General features: G+C 41.6%; 2 protein-coding genes across 2 annotated transcripts in view; both read right to left on the bottom strand.

The window, feature by feature from the left end:
- LOC140375803 (rho guanine nucleotide exchange factor 17-like) overlaps positions 1 to 10,311 on the bottom strand; it is a 49,952-nt gene extending 39,641 nt beyond the window's left edge. Inside the window, exon 1 of the mRNA XM_072461908.1 lies at positions 5,311 to 10,311. Within this exon, the coding sequence (XP_072318009.1) occupies positions 5,311 to 10,311 (5,001 nt within the window). The remainder of the gene's footprint in view (positions 1 to 5,310) is intronic.
- A 1,073-nt stretch (positions 10,312 to 11,384) lies between these two features.
- LOC140375787 (P2Y purinoceptor 3) lies at positions 11,385 to 14,002 on the bottom strand. The gene is made up of 2 exons (XM_072461907.1): positions 13,536 to 14,002; positions 11,385 to 13,098 (listed from the first exon to the last, which is right to left on the bottom strand). Exons 1-2 carry the CDS (start codon positions 13,973 to 13,975, stop codon positions 12,426 to 12,428), a joined length of 1,113 nt encoding a protein of 370 aa, XP_072318008.1. The 5' UTR covers positions 13,976 to 14,002; the 3' UTR covers positions 11,385 to 12,425.
- Between the last annotated feature and the right edge of the window lie 8,935 nt (positions 14,003 to 22,937).

Raw genomic sequence — 22,937 nt, 5'->3', positions numbered from 1 at the left:
TAACACCTGCCTGTGAGGCCCGGGGAGAGACGGGGGCTTTTCTTTCCCTTTTCCACACATCATCTTCTCCCTGAGCTTTAATCCGAGAACCCAACAGCCATTCCGGACCAGCACTGCGGCATTTCCAGCGTCTACCATTCCGATGTTGATGGTTGTTCCTTAATTGGCAGCTAGAACATGATCCAAAGCGACGCACTGATGCCATAAGACAGACACAGGCAAGGATGCGGGCCAAATGGAGAAGAAGACTGAACGATAGCGGGGAATTTCTACTGTCATGTTTAGTCAGAGGACAAAAGACAAGTCCATCTGCAAAGTGTGCACGACCACGCCATAAACTATGCTCCTCTGTGAATGGGACAGATGAAGGATTGTGCGAGTGAACTATGCAGCATGTCTTCAGACCCACTCAGTTGCATATGTAAGCATTTCATGTGACGAAACAGTAAACTGAAAGAGCTGTGAGCAAGCAAATCTGATCACGTCAACCAAGAAGACATTGACAATAGTGGAAACAATGTTGTCATTCACAAATCCAACACTGGTCTCTTGTAACACACATTCTGTAATACAGTGTCAATCAAGCTGGGTGGTTTCAATCCATTCGTGATACAACTAAAACAAATTACACCACGATTTTCTTGGAGCCAGAACACAATTTCAATTTATTCACGACTTTGTATTTGTCTATTGGCTTTAAGAGAGGCTGACCAATAGGAGTGTTAATGTTTGAGCATATAGCTTCATTAAATATAATTACTTAATCACGATATGACCAAAATAGGTGAATGTCACACGGAGTAGATCACAATTACATTTTTATCACCATATCACTCAGCCATACCAAAAAATACAAAAAAATAGAAAGTAAATAGGCATTTGCACATGTTAGCAGTGTTAGCAGTGATAATACCAGTAGAAGCAAGACAGCAGTGAAGTAGTAGCACAAGTATTTTGTTGTTGCATTAGTGTAGTAATAGTAATGGAAATGCCACAACAGCATTTCATATTCTCTACACTGTGACGTTAACGTAATTCGAACATCCACATGCAGCTAAAATGAACATTGCATGGAAAGAACATTTCAGCCAACTCTCTTATAGCAACAAGACACAAATTCTAGGACAACTTGAGAAACTACCGTGTGCATCGTTTCCCACATGTACAGATTTGGGGCCACGTCTATAATAGGTCAGAGCATGCAAGAAAGAGCTGAAAGAGCAGCCCTGCTAGAAAGTGCTGCTTCAGAGGAGGCTTTCCTTACATAAGCAAAGTGCTCTGTAATTAGACTGGGTGGATCCACACACTGAAGAGAGAGTCACACAGAGACAGCCAAGAAGGACACAAAGCACAGGCACACAAAGGGACAAATAAAGTACGAGACAACTGGAAAGCATCACTTGCATTTTGTCCAATCTGGAAACACGCCTTAAAAGGTTGAAGATATTCATAGCATGGCTGTCATCAACTAAAGGCAAGGACAAGCAGCACAGTTTTCCCAGAGATTTTTCCTCTGACTGGGACAGACCAGACAGTCTACATGTGACATCATCTACAGTACTATGTCGTACACACATTGCAATGCTGAATGTACATTTCAGACTCAGGGGAACATTAAAAAGTAGTGCTCTATCAAAACCACAAAGGCTTCGTACTAAATAATGACAGGTCTGCAAACGTTTGCATTGTGGTGGTCCCAGAAGACACGCTCCAGGGTAAATGTCAAATAATAAATGGTGAAGAATGAACTGGATTCAGAGTAAACATGACAGACATATTTAGATTTAAGTGTAAAGGGGAAATGTGGAGGGATTTTTTTTTAGATGCAGTCCAAAAAGTAAATTTGCCTGAACAAAATAGCATAGTTCAACAATTACATCGAAAAAAAAGACAGCATTGGCCGCTAATTTCAAATCTAGGTCTAAAAAATTACCTCAGCTTAACTTAAAGAAGACATACTATGCTTTTTTGTTATTTAGCACTAGACTATAACATGTGTAGATCATTATTTTTACAGTTTACTTATTATAAACCTAATCTAAAAGGGTTTATATGTAGAAACAAGTTCATTGACTTCTTCAAATGTGTCTTTATTGTAGACAAACGGCTATGCGACAATTCTAACAGACTACATACAGTATATGATCTGGACTCTTTTTTTGAATGATCTAAAGAGAGTAGAGCGAAGTGGGCGGAGATAGGGGGTAGGTGAAAGCAGAAATCTTGTGACCACCCAAGCCTCTAATGAAGAACAATAAAGGATTACTCAAGACACACATTAATCAATCAAAATGAAACTTTGAGAATACGAATGATGAGGGAACACGTTAAAATGCGGTTAAAAACTGATACATGAAACATCTATTGACTTCTATGGAACTTTCTGAAACAATTACAAGCAGATTTCACTACTCTTCCCACCTCTGCATGTCCGTGCAACTGTCTTGACTGATCCCATGTCTTTTGATGTCCCTGTCCGTCCTACATCTTCCCTCTCATCTGCTGAGTCAATGGAACCATGGCGGCCGAACAAACCACATCCTCCAGGCTTTCATCTTTCGCTTCCCTTTACGTCTCTGCAGCAGCCCTGGCTTTTAGGAGCTCACAAACCCAGAGCTGACCTTTGCCTGGCTAAAGTGCACCCATACCATATCCTGTAGGTGTGTGTGGAGATGTGCCCTTTAGACTGGACTTTTATGTGTACTTTCAAAGGGACTGTTCACTTGTTCACTTTTTGAAACATCCCTTGACTTTCTTTTGTAAATATCAGTGTAGGTTATACTGGCATAGTTAGATATCAAACCAAGTAGTAGACTTAAGCTTTCCCACAGGTGTGTCAGTGTTACTACTCTTTTATTTGTATTTGCATGTTTGGAAAATCCCTAGTGAGCATGTCATGAAATGTAATCTTATTATATGGTGTAGGTTTTTAGGTCTTATCATAGTACAACATTGTACACCTTTTCAGAATTCAACACTGATAGAATTCAACACTAGCTAATTTAGTGTGTAATTTGATCTCCTGTCCTGCAGCATAGAAGTAGTAAGCAAAAGAAAATGGTCGAGTTTGATTCAGTGTGGGTGGCCTAATAGAAATCTGTCAGTCACAAATCCAGACCAATTCTTTGAAACGTAACCATGCACAACAGAGCACAACACATTCCCATTGCCAAACGTTCAGTCAAAACCTTATGCAGCCTCATCAATATGACAAAGGAGGCAAAAATGGCCGCTGCTCATCTTCTGTTAGTCAAACAGTTTACGGTAAAGAAACACAGACAGTCTAACTTTGTTTACTGGATGAATAGTTAAAATGTCCATGTATACGCATCTGTCAATATAAGTGGCTACTGGTCCTCATTACATGCTAAACAGCAGGCTTCTCTGTGTTATGTAACAGAGGAGATAAAACACATTCCTGCAGCATGCTAAAAAATGAGGCAAAATATGCAGAGAGAACAATACCAAAACACAACCCAGTGAGTCAAGTCCAATGATCAGTGTGTTTGGACAAGCTGTTGCCTTAGGAACTGAATACATCAGGGTTAAGGAAGACTAATTATTGTTTTTGCAGGGGGCTTTATAGTTTAAAAATAAAAATATATTAAAAATAACTGTCTGGTTTAGGAACAACCCCATTTTCCAACCCCCCTTCCCTACATCGCTTTCATTTTTTAGTTCACTCTGAACTATTTTAATCTAGGGCATTTTTTTGCAGATTCTCGCCTTGCTGCTTACTTTGCCTCTTTTGTACTATAACTTCATCTGGAAAACTGAAGTAGTGTAAAGCGTATGCAAACTTTTGGAGGAGGCAGTTATCGCTTGCGTTCTTCAAGTTTTGAGTCTGCTCTACAATTGATAACCAATGCATTTGTGACTCAGTGGATCAAATGAACCCTAACTAGACATTGGCAACAGATCTATACTAGATCTATACTGGCTACAGAACAATACTGTATGGCAAACGACAAACCTTTTGCCCAACTCCAATCTTCAATTGAGCAAAATTGAACAGCCCGGGCAAAAATGCTTTCCATGATTTTGATTGCTTATGTAACCAAATTTCAATGAGAATGATTTCTGACTGAGTGCTCAAGACAAGAAGACTTAGTGCACTGGACAACTGAAGTCTTCAGGAATTAAACTCCAGGACCGTGACCACCAGGAACATTATGACCTGGTTAAAAGCTCAAAGTAAATTTGCATTTCTCCCTTAAAACTCATAGTTTGAGCTCATTTGGGTCTGAGCCACATATTCTTAATTGTTGAGGTTAAGAGTGTAGAAAGAAATTCTATTACAAATACTATGTGCGTCTAGATGTAGACGGATGAACATTGATTTGGCACGTCACACAAGGCCGTATTTGCTCTAAGCTGCAGGACACGTCTCTTCACTGCATGTTGGCAGGCCTCAGGCCTCTGACAATGTACAACTATAAAAGCCACACATTCAACTGCAACGTGCACACGCCAGCCAGTAGCACTGGATATCATCAAACACTTGCGAACACAACAACTTCCCATTTCCCAAAGCCATTTCCTGCCCAAGGTAGTTAATTCGCCATCTACGGGTTCAGTCGCCACTGGAACAAAAAAAATCAATTGACAAAGGAAGCCAATGGCAATGTGAAGAAGTTATCATCAAGGATGGTGAAAAACCTGAAAACACAACTTATATTGATAAAAACTAGGATACTTACAGTGTATAAAGAGACCGCAAAAGGTCCTATTGAATTAGAATGCATGATAAGACTCAACATAAGTATGCTAGTTACCATAATATGTTTATGGAATTAAAGCACTAACATGGAATTTTGTATTTTATATAACAATTTCCTCTTGGCAAAGGAAAAGGGGATTCATGACCCAATTGTTCAAACAGATTTCCACTTGTTAAAACTTTTGTCTCGTCTTGTTTATTCAAGTGAATAACATACACAGACGGTTACTGGCCTCAGTTCTTAATGACTTCTGTTTTGTGGTCTTGCTCAAACCATATCCAGCCCTAACAGTCAACACAACAGTCAGAAAAGGCAAGACATAAACGTGTCAGTGAGGCCATGAATCAAACCAACTTAAAAGGTCTGCATAAAGCTCGTTTTGGCTGCAGATTCTTCCAAAACCAATTAAGAAAAACAAAGCATTCTGTAACATAAAATGAAAGGCCTTGTTTTAATCAATACAATATTCTCATAATACAATACGTGTGTAAAATGTGTTTAAGGAATCCTATAGGTGGCAGATGGCTATGGAAAGCATACACATTAAAAACACATCACAAGATAGAGAAGAAAATCAAGATAAACTCACCACTCTTGGCTTGGTCCTCTGGGGGACGGGGATGGATGGGAGGTCCTCTGATTCCTTGTTCTGTTGTCCAGTATCTGCACTGACAGGGGCTTCAAATACAGCTGCAGACTCCACTCCATCTTTAGCGCCAGGAACAAGCCTAGGCCCAGCGTCTCCCTCTGAGCAACTCCGCTCCAGAACATTCGTCTTTGTGACATCCTCCAGTGCAAAGACATTGTTCCCTGATGTCTTATTTAGCACTGGGGCCTCAGACGTAGGTAGCACAGTGAGGCAGCCTGCTTCCTTCACAGGATACAAGGGAGGAGGAGAGATGGGCATAAAAGTTGTTGGTTCACTGGTATGGCGAACATGCTTGAGCTTGGTTCTGTTTTTTGATTGAGGTACAGTCAGTGGAAGAGAAGCTGTGATGTCAGTTCCATCAGTGTCATCTTCTTGCTCGTCCAGTCCAAGTGGTTCAACTGGGTCCTCTAAAGGGCTAAAGTGAGACAGTCTGTTTGGTCGTTTTCTTCCAGGTCTTCGGATTATTCGAGGGGTCAAGGCTTCAACAAACTTACGGTCAAAGTTAAAGTTAATTTCCTCTTCCTCTTCTGCTTCATCTCGATCAATAGCATCATCTTCATCATTTTCCGCGTACTGGCAACCATCTGATTTGGAACGAGGCTTCATAGTGGCGTTACTCTCATGATTATGTGGCTGAAGCAGTGCTGTTGACTTGCCCTCTGGCTTCCACATTTCCCCCCTTTGCTCAGACAGGATTGGCTCACTGCTAGAGGGTGGGATCTGACCTGTTTGATCCAGTTCACCGATTGGCTCAGTGCTGCTGGACTGTGCCTTATGCTGTGGATCAATATGGGTTTCACTCCTACGACTAGGATCACTAAAAGATTTCTTCTTTGGTGCTTTACCATTGCCTTTCTCATCTATCATAAGCCTGTCCATTGCACCTGGTTCTGCCACAATACTTCTCATGACCCCACTGTAGTCTTGAATGTCATCATCACACAGGCCTCCATCGCTGTATAGTGACAGGTCACTGGCCACACTGCCCTGGTATTCTGCCAAAGTAGTCATAGTGGCTGTGTCCGAGGCTCCTCCTTTGATAGACAGTGATCCTAACAGATTGCTGTCCACAGAGGAAAAGTTGTTATTACCGTCCTCAGTTTCAGAGCAACGTCTCTGAGGCATTGGGTCACTGAGGGAGCGGTAGACAGTGGATTCTCCAGTACCAGCAGCAGCTGTTGTTGTTGTCTCTGCATTACAAATATGGCTCGTGTCTGAGCTTGTGTTAGCATTACCAGAGGGGGAGAACTTGCGCCATCGTCGAGTAGTGTTGGGGGGTGTAGACCCTTCAGGCCCTTCTGCTCCAGCTGCAGCCGTTATCCCAGGTGACACGGGTTTATTGCAGGTGATCTCCTTGATGGTAGTGATGACATTGCAAGCTGCACAGTCACTTCCAGCCATACGCTCAGAAAAAGCGGTGCCGTTTTCACCCAGTCGATTTGTACAACTCACGTGCTTCTTCTCTGTGACCTCTTTTGCTTCCGGATGCAACCCCTCCACCACATGGAAAGCTGATTGTTTCCATAAGGTTACAGGCTTCTCTAGCAGGTCCCTGACACTCTCTGACCCTAAATTAACCCCCACTGACCCCAGAAATGACCTATCTGTGGGCTCACAGGAGCCATACTCTGGCTCAGTCACAATCCCTTCATCTGTTAAACTCGACTCATGTCCAGAAAGTTCCTCCACAGAGCGCTCGCAGGACATGCTTTCCTCAGAGTCCCCCTTAAGTAACGCTTTTTCTGTCTCCCTATTCGACACCGTTCCCCTTTTCTCTGTGCCCTGGCTGTTTAACTTCCCTAACTGCATACTTGGTCCATCCCTCACGCCCCTCTCACTCACTTGGCTTTCCTCCTCCCTCTCATGTTTATCTTTGGGCTTTACATTCTTATTCTCATGCTCTTCTTCTGCTTTTGTCTCATTCTTTAGACTCAAACTTAAATGCTGTATATCATTATTTTCTATATTCATCTGGAAACGATTAATCTCGAATACATCCTCAGTTTTATTAACATCTAAATCTGCATCATCTTCCCTCGTGTTCATCTGGCAGATGTCTTGAATAACCTGTCTGGCCTCTTGGACATACTTATCATGTAACAGAGTTGGCATTACGTCATCCTCATCTTCGTAACTATAATGCCGTCCCGTCCTAAAATCACCACTGTCACTTTCCACACCTCTGTCTGGGACCATCATGCTGCCCCCAATCCCCTCTCCTTCTAGATCAAGCTGCTGCTCCGAAGAACTCCTCTTAGTTGAGCTGCTTGTCTTGTAACCTCGCACTGGCGCTGTGGGTTTCTCAGAGAAAGTAAAAGATTTGGTTCGTCGCAGCGTGGCAGTTAAGTCTTTCAAAGATGGGCGACAACCGGAAGTAGCGGGTGTTGAATTCTGATTACCTAAACCCGTCTTGTATACTAATGATGCATCACCACATTTTTCACTTATTTTACGCATTTTGAGTTCAGACAAATCAGACTTTAAAAAATTCAAAAACGTTAGTGTTTCTGACGCTATATCAGGGTTAGACATAGACATTTTTTCATTTGTTCCTTCCTCAAAAGCTGCCCTCCTTAACTTAATATTTGGATTTAGTGCCCTCCTTGTATACACATCTCTCTCTCTGGCAAGTACACTAGAGGAAGGGGCGGCGACAGCAGGCACAAACTTAGAGCGCACAGGAGTACGAGCAAACTTATCCCCATGGCCAAAGCTGGAAGAGCGATACATAGTAAAATTACCATGGAAGGTTTTACTAAGCGTGGACATGGATGGATTAACTCTCCTATTACTTCCAACATGGCTGCCAATCTGATCATCTTGTTTTAGTGTTTCAGTGCTGGAGTAACGGCTGCTGCTGCGTGACCCACCAGGACTGCAGAGGAATGGAGGGATGTTGACCTTTGACACCCGAGATACACATGGGCGTGTGGTAGCTGCAGGAGGAGAGGAAATGCGCTCCCATTGTTGAACTCTGAACCTGTTACTGTAACTGCCTGCTTCTCTCACAGACTGGCTGCGGGTCAGAGCCGTCCCAAACTGTTTGCCAACTATGTTTTGTCTCTCCGTTTGGTCCATGGTCATATCTGTGTCACTGGCACTATCTTCAGATTCTCCATCATGATCGTCATAATCAGCACGACCGGTCGATAGAAGAGCTACTTTCTTTTTCTTTCTCAATGACCGCCGACGCACAGCATCTCGACTAGGTGTGCTTACGCTGCCAGGGCTATCTTCCTCACTGCCTGAGGACCTGCCAATTCCCTTAGCACTCCAGAGGCCATTTTTACTATGTGATAAAAACCTGCCTCCACAATTAAAGGTTCCTCTTTCCTCTCTATTGCAAATGGAGACGGGGCTAGACGAAAGGCTCCTTCCTCTTCTTCTGCACTGCTCTTCCTCATCACCCGAGCTGAATTTCCAGCGTGAAATAAAGAGAGCACCACCTCTTTCTGTTGCTCTCTGCCCACTGTTGGGAGCTACAGTAGAGGAGGAGGTAGTGACTTTATCTGGAGGTGGAGTGAAGGAGGTGGGGGCTGATTCTGTAGAGGAGCTATGTGAGGAATGTAAACTATCCCTGGGCAGACCGACCCCCTGTCTACCCCTCTCCTCCCTCACCTTAGTCTGAAGACAAGAGGTGGAGCACAAGGAGGTGTCTGGGCTGACTGAAGAGCTCCAAGGAGTAGCAGCACGCTGAAGGTCAGGGTGAGGGTCAGGTGTCACCCCTGTCGTCCCGGGTGCAGTCTGGGATTCAGAAGTGTGATTTCTCGATCCACTCCGAAGTGGGTTAATCCTATGGTGGTGACTAAGACTGATTTGAAAAGTATTTCTGGGGCCACTGTTCTCTATGTTTGTCTCATTGGGATAGTGCTGCGTGACAGTTTTGAGAGACAAGTCCATATCCCCACAAACTGTAGCAGGACTGCCTTCTCTGCTCTGTCCCCCCACCACACATCTCTCATGGAAAGACAAGGAGTTAGTCTCAGGAACAGACCCACAAGAAAAAAATGTATCACTTTTATCTGAGAAAAACACACTCTCATTGGAGATATGCTCCTCAAAATAGTCTTTGCTGGAAGTTTTTAAACTTTCAGACGAGCTAGATTTATCTTGGTCTTGGCTCTGCTTTTCATCAAAAAGTCGTCTGATTTTGGTGACACTTGGCCACTTGTCTGAGTGCAGATCCCCGGGATGTTTGAGGGCAGAACTTCTGTGAGATTTACTGGCGCGACTAAAAACATCTTCTTCATCGTCTGTTAAAGTCTTTCTGGCTTCAGAGTGACAAATCTGTGCATAATCTCTCTTACCAGTGTCGACCGAAACCCGTATTAAAATCCTCCTTCCAGCTCTCCTGTCTGAGTCGTCGGAACCAGACACAGAATCGGTCCCGGAGAAAACTTTGTGCACTTTACAGTCAGCGGAGGAGTCCCGGGCCGTGTCACTGCTCCCCAGCAAACACCCGCCCGCGCTGTCCTCGTGAGAAGAATGGCGAGAGGGAGATCCGCCTTTCCTCGAGCTCCTAATCCGGGGAACAGTGCTTCTCCCCCGCGTCACTGCGGCTCTGTCACCCGGTGAAGTTCTCCGAGTCCCCGGTGATCCTCCTCCGCCGCCGCCGCCTCCGCCGCTGCTGAACTTCTCAGTGAGTTGGCGGATGGATGGAGAAATAGACGCGATGGGAGTGGAAGTGCCTCTCTCTTTTGGCTCTGCGGTTGTGGTCGTGGCATGGATTTTGGAAACTTTTCTGGACTGACTGGCACTGCGCTCCTGCTGCGGCTGCTGCTGCTGCTGCTGCGGTGCCGCGAGCTCCGGAGGAAGGACGACGCCAGATGCCTCACTCTGCTCTGGTTTGTGTGGGGGCTCCTCGCCGCTGTTGGCCCTCCAGGAGCCCAGCTTTTTAAACGACACGCTGCGGTACACCGTCTTCTGCGCCCTTTCGGCCATTGTTCATGTTTAAAAGCTCATTGTTCGAGCGACATGGGTGATTGTGGTGATTGTGGTCCGTGCACTTTCTTGAGCAGTGGCACAGCTTCTTCTCCGCTACATGATAACGGGGCCAAACAATCCTCCAGCTCGAGCCTCTTTTATTTACAAGTGCACAAAGTCACAACCTCCATGTGGAAGGTCAGGAACCACTGTTGCAGACTGTTAAAGAGTGTTTTTTTTTTCTTCTCAAAGTAAACTTACAGGTGTCGAATCCACGTCTGCGTTTGGAAGAAATCGGTTTTAACAAAAGAAAAACAAAACAAAAGTTTAGTTTCTAGCCTGTTCCCGACACGTTTCCGTCATGTCCCCCGGGGAAAAGTGTGGATCTGTCAGGAGCCTGCACATGGAGCTTCACTGACTGATCACTGCGGTTCAAGAGTCCTTATTTTGGCCTGATTTGAGTTTCCTTTGGCTTGTGTTGTTTTTTTGCATTAATGCCTGAGATAGGGCAGAGGGTGGGCGGGACTAGGGGTATAGGGGCTGTCATGGTCCCCTCGGGAATTGAGAGGAAAAGCTTTTTCTTTTTTGATGGCAGTGGACAGATACTTTGTACAAACTGTGTGTAATTATAGCTCATTCCCTCAAGAGGAGATAGCAGCTCTGGACAGAAAACTGTATGCAAAAGCTCCAAGTTAGGCCCACTTTTACGTGTAGTGTGCAGGGATTACTCTGCAGGCTGCACTTTAAAGATATGATGTTTGTTTGGATGTTATAATTGGTATTATTGGCTTGCCCCAAATAAATAAATAACATGTTGTGATGTTGTGAAATTTAATGTACTTGGTTTAACTTATGCAGGATGTGAAAGGAATAATTGTACATGTTGTTTAATTTTGTACATTTTGAAGGGTCAAACAAATACAATATTTTCACTCTCGTATAATAGGTCTTCTGTGGTCTTCCATGTGGTCAACAGGCCCTTTTGTTCACAGGGAACTTCTCCAGGGGCCATTTCTCACAGGCAAACTCAGTGACTGCAGTGCCCCCTGGCGTCAACTTTGAATTATGCAAGTGCTTTACTCTGGTAAGTGGAGTAGTACAAGTATGTTTATTTCACAATGCATTATTTCATGACAGCAAGTAAGTATACGTAGCAAAAATATGATTATGTATGTATTTATAGTTGTGTATCTAATGTAAAACGCATTTGATGGAACTAATACTGCCTCAGGTTTAGCACGATAAAACATTCCACAAGCAAAAAAGTACATGCACAGCACATACATGTCATATACACGCATCCATTTTAAATTTAAAGTATTATTCTTCTTATTAGTTGAAAAACATCTATAATTTGACTTAGTTTTCTTGCAATTAACAAATTCAATATATACAAAAGATACAACAGGCTAGCTGTATGTAGTTTAGAGACCTTTTGAAAAGAATCACAGTGTAAGAAGTTTACAGCTACGTACGACGAAAGCTTCATCATCATTGTTTACTGTTATTACATGCATGGTAGTAACATTTCGTTGGCATGTTCTTCATATTACAATAAACCCCTTCATGTGAGAAAATGCATTTGTAATTCTGTAATACTTTCAACGCAAACAATCAGGATTCATAATGCATGTTCATTATATCCACCTCATCCTAAAAGGTTTTAAGACAAGTGAAGCCAAAACAAATTCTCTTGCTCATTTTGTGGATTCTTATATTCTAATATTTGTTTTACTTGGCCGTGCATGTTAATGAACATAACTAACTACACAACACAACTACAACTACAGCTAATTTCCATCCGTTGTCCCACATTCACTCTCACAAACTCACTCTTATTCATTCACCAGCATACGTAGACACCGGAGGCAAGGTGGGTTAAGTGTCTTGCCCAAGGACACAACAGTGTGCACTACCGCCCCCCTGTGGCACCTGGTATTATGGTCAAATTTGCATTTCTTGATTAAAAAAATACTGTTCAAAGTAATACCCTAAATTGAAAATACAGGATAAAAGACAAAATTAAAACGTGAACAAGTACAACACATCAAGATGAACCATACAGTACAATTTAAATTAATATAAATCTTGTCGTACATTCACATTAACTCACCATTTGTTCCAGCTAAATGTCATACACCAGTGCCTTTTTCTCTAAGCGTGGTGACTTTAAGCATGAATCTTTTCGTACTCTGTCTGTACCGAGGCTGCGTAAAGTAGAACAGAATAGGATCCAGGAAGCTGTTCATACTTGCAAATGGCCTGGTGCATTTATAAATGATGGAAAATAAGTTCCAAGTTTCACACGGAACACCAGGAAAAGTGCGGACCAACAGGTACATCGTCTTCGTCAGGTGAAACGGCAGAAAACTTATGCAGAACACTGTTGCGACGACAATGATCATCCTCACCGCCTTGTCCTTTTTCTCATTGCTCGCCATGGAAACGCCTTGATACGTCACGGGTCGACAGAGTAAATAAACCATGCGACAGTAGCACAACATGATGCCCAAGAACGGCAGCACGAAGCCGAGGAACGTCAGTGCCATGCCGTACGGGTAGTAGTTCACAGAGTGGACCGGCGTGCTCAAGTCGTAGCATACGGTCCGATTCCTCTGGGTCCCTGTGGCTGCGAAGTGGAAAGTGGGCGCGCAGAGCAGGGTGACCACCAACCAGACCCCTCCACAGACACGCCACGCCAGCTTTCGCCCGCCGCGCTTGTGCCAGAGCGCTAAAGGATGGCATATGCCCACATAGCGCTGCATACTGATACAAGTTAGGAACAGAATGCTGCCATGTAGATTACTGAAACACAAAACAAGAGCACAGTAGTTTTAGTTTTTATAATATATAAACAAAAAAAACAAGAAGCTAGTCCAAAACGTTAAGTCCTGCCAATTTGTCCCAATTAGACCAAAGTCTGTATATAAACAAAAATACCGGTACCTACTTTATGTGCAATGTAGGACATAAAGGTGGTCGTATCATATTTTTTCAATCCATAAAAAATTTGACAAAATGTGCTTGGCAACATCTGGGTAATGTTTAAGCGTTGCAGAAAACTAAACAAATTACATACTTGATACTCAATGTAATAAATTGCCCATCTTTAGGACTAACATATTAAATAAAAGTACATGTAAATAATGAAATAAACATAAATAACATATTAAGACTGGATTGTAAAACAGGTCAAAATAGGTAAAGTTATGATGAAATAGCCTGTGGGCACAGATTCTCACCTGTAGAACTGAAACCGGACCAGTTTACATGCAAAGTCCCCAAAGGGCCAGTAATCGTGACTTCCATAGTTATAGATGAGCAATGGAAGTGACATCACATACAGTAGGTCGGCTATGGCCAGGTTGAGCGTGTAAATATTGTTTCGTGACAGGTTGGGTCTCTTCCGCCATATTTTCTGAATGACTGCAGCATTTAGAGGAAGTCCAAGGACGAAAACAAAGCTGTAGACCACGGGCAGTAGAATCTGTTTGAAGTCTTCCTTATAGGTACAGCGGGGCAGTGCAGACCGGCCGAGGTAGCTGCTATTGTTCAAGTCTGTTATAGTGGTGACCCTGAATAACAGGTCTGATGTGTAGGGCTCTGTGGACCCGGCAGTAGTAGAATCCAAAGTAAATACTTCTGGGATGAGTGGTGGTGGTGGTGGTGTGAATACAGACATCTTCACATCCTGGATAAAAAAGAGAAGAGCGATTTATGAACTGCATCAACAGGACGATTTGAGTATTTTCAGTAAATATGCAAAACTGTGTAATTAATAGAGCAAAGCTAAACTGACAGGTCATGTATACTTCTAATTCTTGAATGAGATCCTGGACCTGTACGTCTCCAGGGCTCTGGGACGAGCAGGTCGGATCACAGCCCTTCTCACCCTGGACATGGACTATTTGAGCCACTCCCCTCAGGCAGGAGGCCACTCCCCTCAGGCAGGAGGCCACTCCCCTCAGGCAGGAGGCCACTCCCCTCAGGAAGGAGGCCACTCCCCTCAGGCAGGAGGCCACTCCCCTCAGGCAGGAGGCCACTCCCCTCAGGCAGGAGGCCACTCCCCTCAGGAAGGAGGCCACTCCCCTCAGGCAGGAGGCTATGGTCCATCTGGACCAGAACCTCCCGCCACAAGAACAGTTTCTTTCCCTCTGCCTTTGGACTCATGAACACTTCTTAAACATTGTCACTTTAACCATAATTGAATCACTCACTGCACTGTTCACTTTCTGCACTACATCTGTAAACTCAACTGTAAATTTGTGTACATATTAAGTCTATTTTTAATTTGTATTCTTATTTTTTTATCTTATAGCTTATTGTTATTTTTATCCCATAGTAGATTTATATTATTTCTCTTTTGACTTATTCCTTGTTCATTGTTTTATGTTGCACCGAATCACCAAGCCAAGTTCCTATGTTGGTGAATTTGGTTCATTGACAATGGCAATAAACTGCTTTCTGATTCTGATTCAGATCTGAGACGTGTGGCTGTGTGTGAGTGTATTGTTTTGTTTTTTTCACTGCATTATATATTCTTCTTTGTTTTTCACAGGCTTAAGATCTCAGTACATTATAACTATTTTAAATCATAAGTCACGTGTTTAAAAAAAATACATTTCACCAGCAGAGGGCGTGATCTTCCTTAAAATGTCCTTCTAGACCAGGTTTCAAGATCACTTTCTTCAGTGGATGATGTAATATTTTGACACTGTATTTCACAATAAAATTAACTGCCATAAAATGTTTGTCATTTCTATAACTATATTGACTTAAATAGACAACATTTGAGATTGGAAAAGGAAAACTGGACTTGTGATATAGAACACCCTGTTTGAGGCAGTCTGGCAGTGCCCTCCACGAACATAGACATTACAGTTGAAATACATGGTCAGGTTGAAAAAATATGACATTGTTGAACAGACAGACTTTTCCAGTTTCTCACCCAGCTGTGTGTCAGGGATAAGGTTGTACAAAGTATCAAAAATCAGACACTAATTGAAACTAAAACTACAATAAAAACTAGGTACTAATTTCAGCAAATATTGATCAAAAATAAATCACGTTAACAGGAAACAATTAGACTTTTCCAGTTTTAGAATGGAATAAAAAAACTAAAATAAAACCACACGGTATTAGGGATGCAGACCTAAACCCACGTTCAGGTTCAGGTCATATTTGCATAATGTTATACCAGAATAACACAAGCAACTTGGCTCAATTAAGTTGAAGACACTTGAACAAGGACTTCTATTAAACAAAAGACTTAACTGTAGATTGAAATAAACTCAACTTGTCTGGTTTATTCACTGTTTTTTAACAGAAGTTACAACTTACAAATCACGCTTCAACTTCTGCCGCGGGGAAGACTTGAACATCGCTGATGCTCCGGGCCATTGACAGCGATGTCAGTGTTTACGTCTTTTCCAGCGCGAATTTTGCGATCTATGGAAGGTTTAGGATGGTCTAGATTCTAGAACGTAAAGGATATAGAATGTGAGTGCTACATTTTTAATGAGTCCAGAACCGAATCACCGGGGTTTCGGTTTTTTTGGTCCGGGTCCGGTCCTGATTACCGGTACGCAGCCCTACACGGTATAATAAAGAACATACTATTATTTTGAGTTGAAAATTCCAACATGCTGTCTTAAAAAAAAAAAAGTTTTTTTGTATTATTATTGTGGTATCAAAATCAGAATCAAGTATCAAACCTATTCTTTAGTATCAAAATCAAGTTTGACATTTTAGTCAGGGAGTTTGGTGAACCACACGCCAAACAGTGTGACTAAACCTATTGTGAACCTGATGTTGGAATGTCCAGGTAACATAAGGATGCAAAAGATTAAAAACACAGGAAATCACAAAAGTATAGATATTTAGAGAAACAGTTTTCCTTTTATTAAAAAGGTACTATAGAATGGGATCATATGAGCACATCCCAAAGGACGACAACAAAATCTCATGTTTGTAAAGAATTATGTTGGAATAACACCATGTCAAAGTGCACATTATTCCTATTATTCATAAATACTGGACTGAGATTAAGGCACTGCAATCTGTCTTCAACACCGACTTTCTATAAAACGTTAAAACACCGTATCTTGGATGAAATACTTCAGAAATGACAGATGGATGGATACTTGTGGAATGCTCTTTAGGCGGTAGAAAAAAAAAGCATTAAGAGTGAGATGGATGACAGAGACAGAAACGACTCTCAAGGACCGGACTGAAATAACTCTGGACCTTTTTTAAATGAAAAGACACATATAAATAGGGACATACTGTATGCCAGACTGACTTATACGACTGCTCTTTCTTTGAAGTGTCATGCTGCCCTCTGTGTTTAGTTTTTCTATGCTTTGTATGCTGTTTTTTCGGTTTAATTATAAAAGAAGGGAAATGAAAATGAAAAATGGTGCTGTGCCTTCTTGTTTCGTGAGCAGTGGTGGACGGACAGCTGGGTGTTAGAACCGCTGCAGACTGTCTGGACTCCCACTCGCCTTCAGGACCACACCGCAGTGCTGCTTTCACATTAATCAGCAATCTTTATGACCTCCTCCGCAGCTGACATCACTCATATGCATTTCATTCATGCAGTTCTCGGTTTATGCCAGCAGCCCCGTAAAGACAGTGACTCAACACATTTCACGACTTGGGGCTCACGCTGAAGAAAACTGCTACTGGGTAAGTATAGGGTGCCACATGGTAAACAACCTACACGTTTCACATCTTTGTACTGTGACTTCACTCTTCTGATAAACAAACCACGGATGAGTGAGGCAGTAAAGCTAAAAGAAGAGTCTGAGCAAAAATAGTGCAATTCAGAAGTGTTGACACTGTTTTAAGGATTATGACACATTCATGACCACAAAGGAATGGTAATCAATATATGTTACACCAACAGACGCGTCTTATTGGGACATTCTTGTTTTTTTCTTATTGTTTATGTAAATATTAATATTACATTATATTTTGCGTTATGCCACTGTCCTAAATCACTTTAAATATCCAACCAGTGAATCCAAAGTGCAAGTGTAATTTAAGTTTGTAATATAATCATCAAGTGCCCTCGGCTGTAAACAGTACTTAGCATGACCACATCACTCACTTTTTTTCTCAGGTGGTGGGGGAAATGTGTTTTTTTTACTCAGAAAAAGTTCTGAATACTGAATCTCATAAGTTAAAACACTGCTAAATGATGACGGCATGTGCAATCAAATGAACAGGAAGCGCTAAATCCCATAATCCATTACTCACGTATTTTCTTGGATTGTTTGCGTCAGAAGGAGTGAAAGCCGACTAAAGTTGGGCTTTGTGAGTCAGAACGGTATTGTGACCACAGGACCAGTCATTGCTGGTCATTGCAAAACTTCACATTTTGACTTGAGCAATAGGTCATTCTTCTTAAATGAGTTGTGTACAGGGCATTGAAGAGAAAGTATAGAATCAAGAATTGGAAGATACAAAAAAAAGAGAGGACAATCAATGGTTCCTTGATAAAGATTATAAAATGTTATAAAACACTTGATCCTCCAGAGAAAAGCAGTAACATATTTAAATATAGAGCATGTTAAACATTCACAATTGAGCAGAGGACTCCAACTTAATTAAAAAAACAAACCAAAATAATTGTATTGATATTGTATTTACTTTGATTTAAATGTGATGTGTTCAGATTTAGACTAAAACACTTTTACCTGTGCATATGACTGAAAGGATTTTACCTGCAGTCTTGTCCTTTAGGTCAATTCTATAATGATTATTTATCTTTTCTTTTTTTTATTGTAACTTTCATGCATTTTTCTTTTATGTGAAGAACTTTGAATTACTTTATGTAGAATAAACTTGCCTTGGCTGTACATCAGGAGTGTGCGGGGACTTTTATGGATGCAAGCAGACATGGGGTGTTCCTTAATATTTAGTGAATAACATTTGCAGGCAAAAGTGAAAAAAAGAAGATTCAAGTCAGTCATGATCCCCGCTCTCCCACGTGAAGAGCAATCCTCTGTCTCGCTGAGCCAATCTACAATATCTGTGAGAGCTGCTGGATGGATTGAATTGTCTCACTTCACCCATCAATTCATTACACAAATTAACACTATGTTGTATTTCTAACTAACATCGAATCATTATACACGTGAACAGAGCCTTAGCTACAAAGACTCAAAAAGATAGTTTTTAAGGCATTTTGTTGACACTTGGTGCTGCTGCTGCTGCTGCTTGGCTTCTCCTCTGCACATGCTCAGTTGGGGCAGAACCTGCAAACATCACGTGCAGGCCTATGAACGAAGCTGCTGTTCCCTCTGGCTGTTAAAGCGCAAAGAACGAGCATGAACGTGCCCCTGAACACTGCCACAGACTGAGCAGCTGCCGGAGAAGAGCGACCAAGCTTCCTGCAGTACTGCCCAGTGACCTGTAGAGGCCACTAAAAGAGACCGTGTCTTCAGCCAAGCTTCAGCAGCAGAAGTGAGGGGAAAACATTTTAAATATAGTTGTGACACACGGTCATTTTAGAATTAATTGGTCAATCACTGCTTGCCTCGACTGCCCTGACCGCACGCCACTGCTATATATACATTAAATTGTAGACCAAATTATGTAAAAATACAAAAAACACTGGCCCCATCTGAGAGAGGAATTATTATTTGTGTAAATTACATAAACTATTATCTTTTCAATTGTCTTTAGTATATCGGGAGGGTGAAATTGAAGAAAATGCTGATATTATTTAGGCGTATCCAGACAACGATACTCATGATACTCAGTCATGATATTATGTCAGTCCAAAAGAAATGTGTTAAAATGTGTTTTCAAGCATATTAGTTTGAATTATCAGACATATATTGACTGATACTCTCATTTGAAAGTTTACAACAAAATGTTTTATTTATTTTAAAGAATTTTAATCAGCTTTTTGTTTTGTTTTTACGAAAAATGATTTTTAAAAATATCTTCAAAACAACATTCAATCATATCCTTCAAAATCTGAATGATAAAATATAAATCGACACAGCATTTGGTTAATTTGGCTCTGAAGACAATTGCAAAATCATACAAGCCCATTTCTTCTTACAATAGATTCATCACACTGGGTTTGACCCCCAGGAGCTGAAGGCGTCAGTCAAACACTCAGACAGCAACACACTCAGCTGCTCTCAGTTTATCTTGTGCACTCGCTGCTGCCAAAACACAGTCAAAACACAGTCGAGCTGAAGGTGAGGCCAGACTATCTATAAACTATGGATAAAGAAGTACAGCACACATTTCTATGCAACTCAACAGCACGAATCAAAGGCAACAATGGAAAAATAACCCAAGTAACTCAGCTAAACAAATAACTGTCACTATTGCTTCTACTACATCTGCCACTACTTTTTCTAATAGTGCTATAATTTAATTCCCGCTACAACAACTACTGCTACAACGTCTGCTACTGCGATAACTCGAACAAGTGCATCTGCAATCTTTATTAAACTCTAAAGGAAATACGATGTCCCAATATCATTTCAATTTAAATCAACATAACAAACGGAGAAAGACATGGCGAGCAGCAGTTCAGATAAAACATAATGATCTTGCAGCAGACATTGGATCTGCTCTAGTTAATTATCCTACTTATTACAGTTACTAATATGATCACTGTAGTATTAGTCTACATGTACAGGACACAAGGGGCATTTTAAACTAATCAAGCTCCGAGTAAATAGGTGCATATGCAATAAAAGGAAATAGTGCTGATCTGCCAGGCTTCCATTTGTGTAAGTTTCCTGTCAGACAGTAGTCTTAATGAAGAACTGTGAAGTCTCAGAAAACCAGTGGTACAGGCATTACTGCTAATCCGACCTTCAAAGGCTGTGAAATGAGGTGTAGAAATATCTTGGCATTTAAACTCTGGAACAAAGGTAGAGGACACTAGTTTTTGTGCTGTTTCTTCTCTCAACATACAGGCTTTCAAATAGAGAATTTGTTTAATTGTTTTTCATTATTTGATTTTATTTGATCCACTTCATCCACAGATTAGATTTATATGCAATTTTATAAGATTAGTAATACCTACAGACACCAACATTTCTTTAAAAATCTTATACTTAAGATTTTGACGGGACGAACAGAAGGATTTGTTGATATCTAACTCTACGCCTAAATTATTGAAGTTTTAAATCTAAAAAAATAGGTGAAATTCGAATGTTTAGGCAAATTTGATGTCAGATGTTCTTTGTTTACTCAAAAACTAAATGAGATATCCAAAAAACAGCTTTTTAAATTGAATGTACATTATACAACATTCAAACCTGGCTTTGACCCTTTTTCAGATTTAAATGTCCCAATTATTTGCAATTTTGGCAATTATTCATATATAAAATGTGACATTCTTTACTTACATTTCTGTGAGTAAACTACAGAAGGGTCAAATTGATATATCTAGACCAGGGGTGTCCAAACGTCTTTCACCGAGGGCAGTGTCTCGCCTTAAAATATTCCAGTTGCATTATCCAACATACATTTTTCCCTCCAAAGAGTGTGGTGTAAATGCAGCACTCAGACCGCTGTGTGATGTCTGCATCTAATGATAAAACATGTTATCAATGCAAACTTGTAAGACAAATCCATGAGCGTCACAGTATGATGCTCTGGGATGAGAGCTGATTGGCTGTGCAAGGGTCTGGAAAAACAGTTCTAAAGCTGTGGCCAGATAAATACTACTGTATGTGTGAAAGGGATTGTGAAAATAAAAAATATTGCCCCTAAAACAAAGATATGATATGAAATGTATTGTTGGAAAGCCCCTTGAGATGTGCCATAAATATTTCAAGGTTATCCAGCGATTTGTACCACATGCAGACTTTAAAACAACGTCACAGAGACAATAAAAACGTATCACATACAATTACACGCGGTCAAAGACAGTTATACAAACACAGAATTTGATCTGATTCTCACAGTCAAGTATTGTCTTTATGGGGTTCTTACATACTCCAACTGACTAAGGCTTATAGGAAGGAAGGTGTCTGGATTTCCAATGAAACGCTACATTACACAATAGAACGGAGGATGTAACGGGACTAATCTGTTTATGTGGAAACTCCTACTTATGACAGCAACACAATGTAAAATGCAGAATGATATACTGTCATTTCATTCAATTATCAACAGACAATGTTTGGGCTGGGGCCACATACGACGGAGCTGATTTGAAATATGGGGAAAAAAATAACTACAAGACAAACTGAGGAAACACCATGAGAAGAAAGTGAGAGTCATAAAGTCATAAAAGCGTTACCAAGTTCATTGTAATTGCACTTTAACGCACTGGGATGTTGGGCTTTTTCTTTGTTCATTCCATTTTATCCACCATCTTATAAAAGGGAACTCTGAAGCTGCTTGATATGCTGTACATACAAATAAAAGCACCAGGGTCAGTTTGTACTCCAAACACTCACAGAAAAAAATACCCTAAAATTAACTTCAAAATTAATAGGACTTTAATATGGATTGTGGCTGTTTAGTGAATTTACCTAGAGCTTTGAAAAGAGAATGGGCATGTTAGAGAGCGATGTGTTCCACTACATGTTAGCACTATATTGTTCGGCGTAGGGATACGCTCTGTTCAATTAAAAAAGGCGGAACCTCCTGTTCACTTGACTCACGGGACCGGAGCAGTGAACAGTGCGGCTACCGATAAAACGACACACGAGTCTTCTGTCCTGCATTATATACCTGGTGTACCAAGACTGAGTATTCTGCAAAGATGTCACAGTCAGATGGCACGGGAGAGAGTGCACAAGCTGAGCGAAACGCTGCAATGAACCCAACAGGTTATGGGCCCAGGCAAACCCCAGGTACAGCAATGCACGGACGCGGACTACCGCCGAGGTTCGACGGAGACGAAGCCCGCTATCACATCTGGGAGGCAAGATTTTTAGCGTACTTGAAAACAATTGGCCTAAAAGACGCTATCCTCGGAGGTCAGGAAGCTGCAGCGGCTAACCCACAAGAGGCGGTGGAGGCCGGTAGGAAAAATGAACTAGCATATGCAGAAATGTGTGGATGTTTGGATGATAAGACACTTTTGCTAATCCTATATGAGGCGCCAGACGATGGAAAGAAAAGTTTGGAAATACTGAGGCGCCATTTTGAGTCTGAAGAAAAGCCGCGGATCGTGGGGCTTTACACGGAGCTAACCAATGTGCTAATGGCTAATGGGGAAGAGCTAGCGGACTATCTAGCACGTGTTGAGAAGATAGTGGCCGCACTAAACAGAGCTAAAGAGACCCTCAGTGATGCACTCTTGGTATCTATGGTGTTAAAAGGACTCACAGACGAATACAATCCATTTTCTGTGCATGTCACTCAGACAAGGGAAGTTTTAACCTTCAACGAGTTCAAAGCCAGGCTGAGGAGCTTCGAGTGCTCGCTACGCTACCGCAGCAGACCACGGGCCGACGAGGTAATGACCGCAAACTACAGAGCTGTCAAACCAAAGTTTAAAGACTACAAGGAGAAGAAATACTTCAAAGGGGAATGCTTTATTTGTGATAAAGTTGGGCACAAAGCAAGAGACTGTAGATACAAAGAGAAGAAAGCACAACGTGACTTCAGGGCTCCTGCTACACCAAACAGCAAGGTGGCCGCCATAAAAG

The sequence above is a fragment of the Eucyclogobius newberryi genome, unplaced genomic scaffold (assembly GCF_026437365.1).
Source record: "Eucyclogobius newberryi isolate DKJ021-1_F unplaced genomic scaffold, fEucNew1.0.hap1 SCAF_10, whole genome shotgun sequence".
Taxonomy (NCBI): Eukaryota; Metazoa; Chordata; class Actinopteri; order Gobiiformes; family Gobiidae; genus Eucyclogobius; species Eucyclogobius newberryi.
The sequence above is the reverse complement of the archived record's forward strand: the minus strand, read 5'-3'. Positions and strand labels throughout refer to the sequence as shown.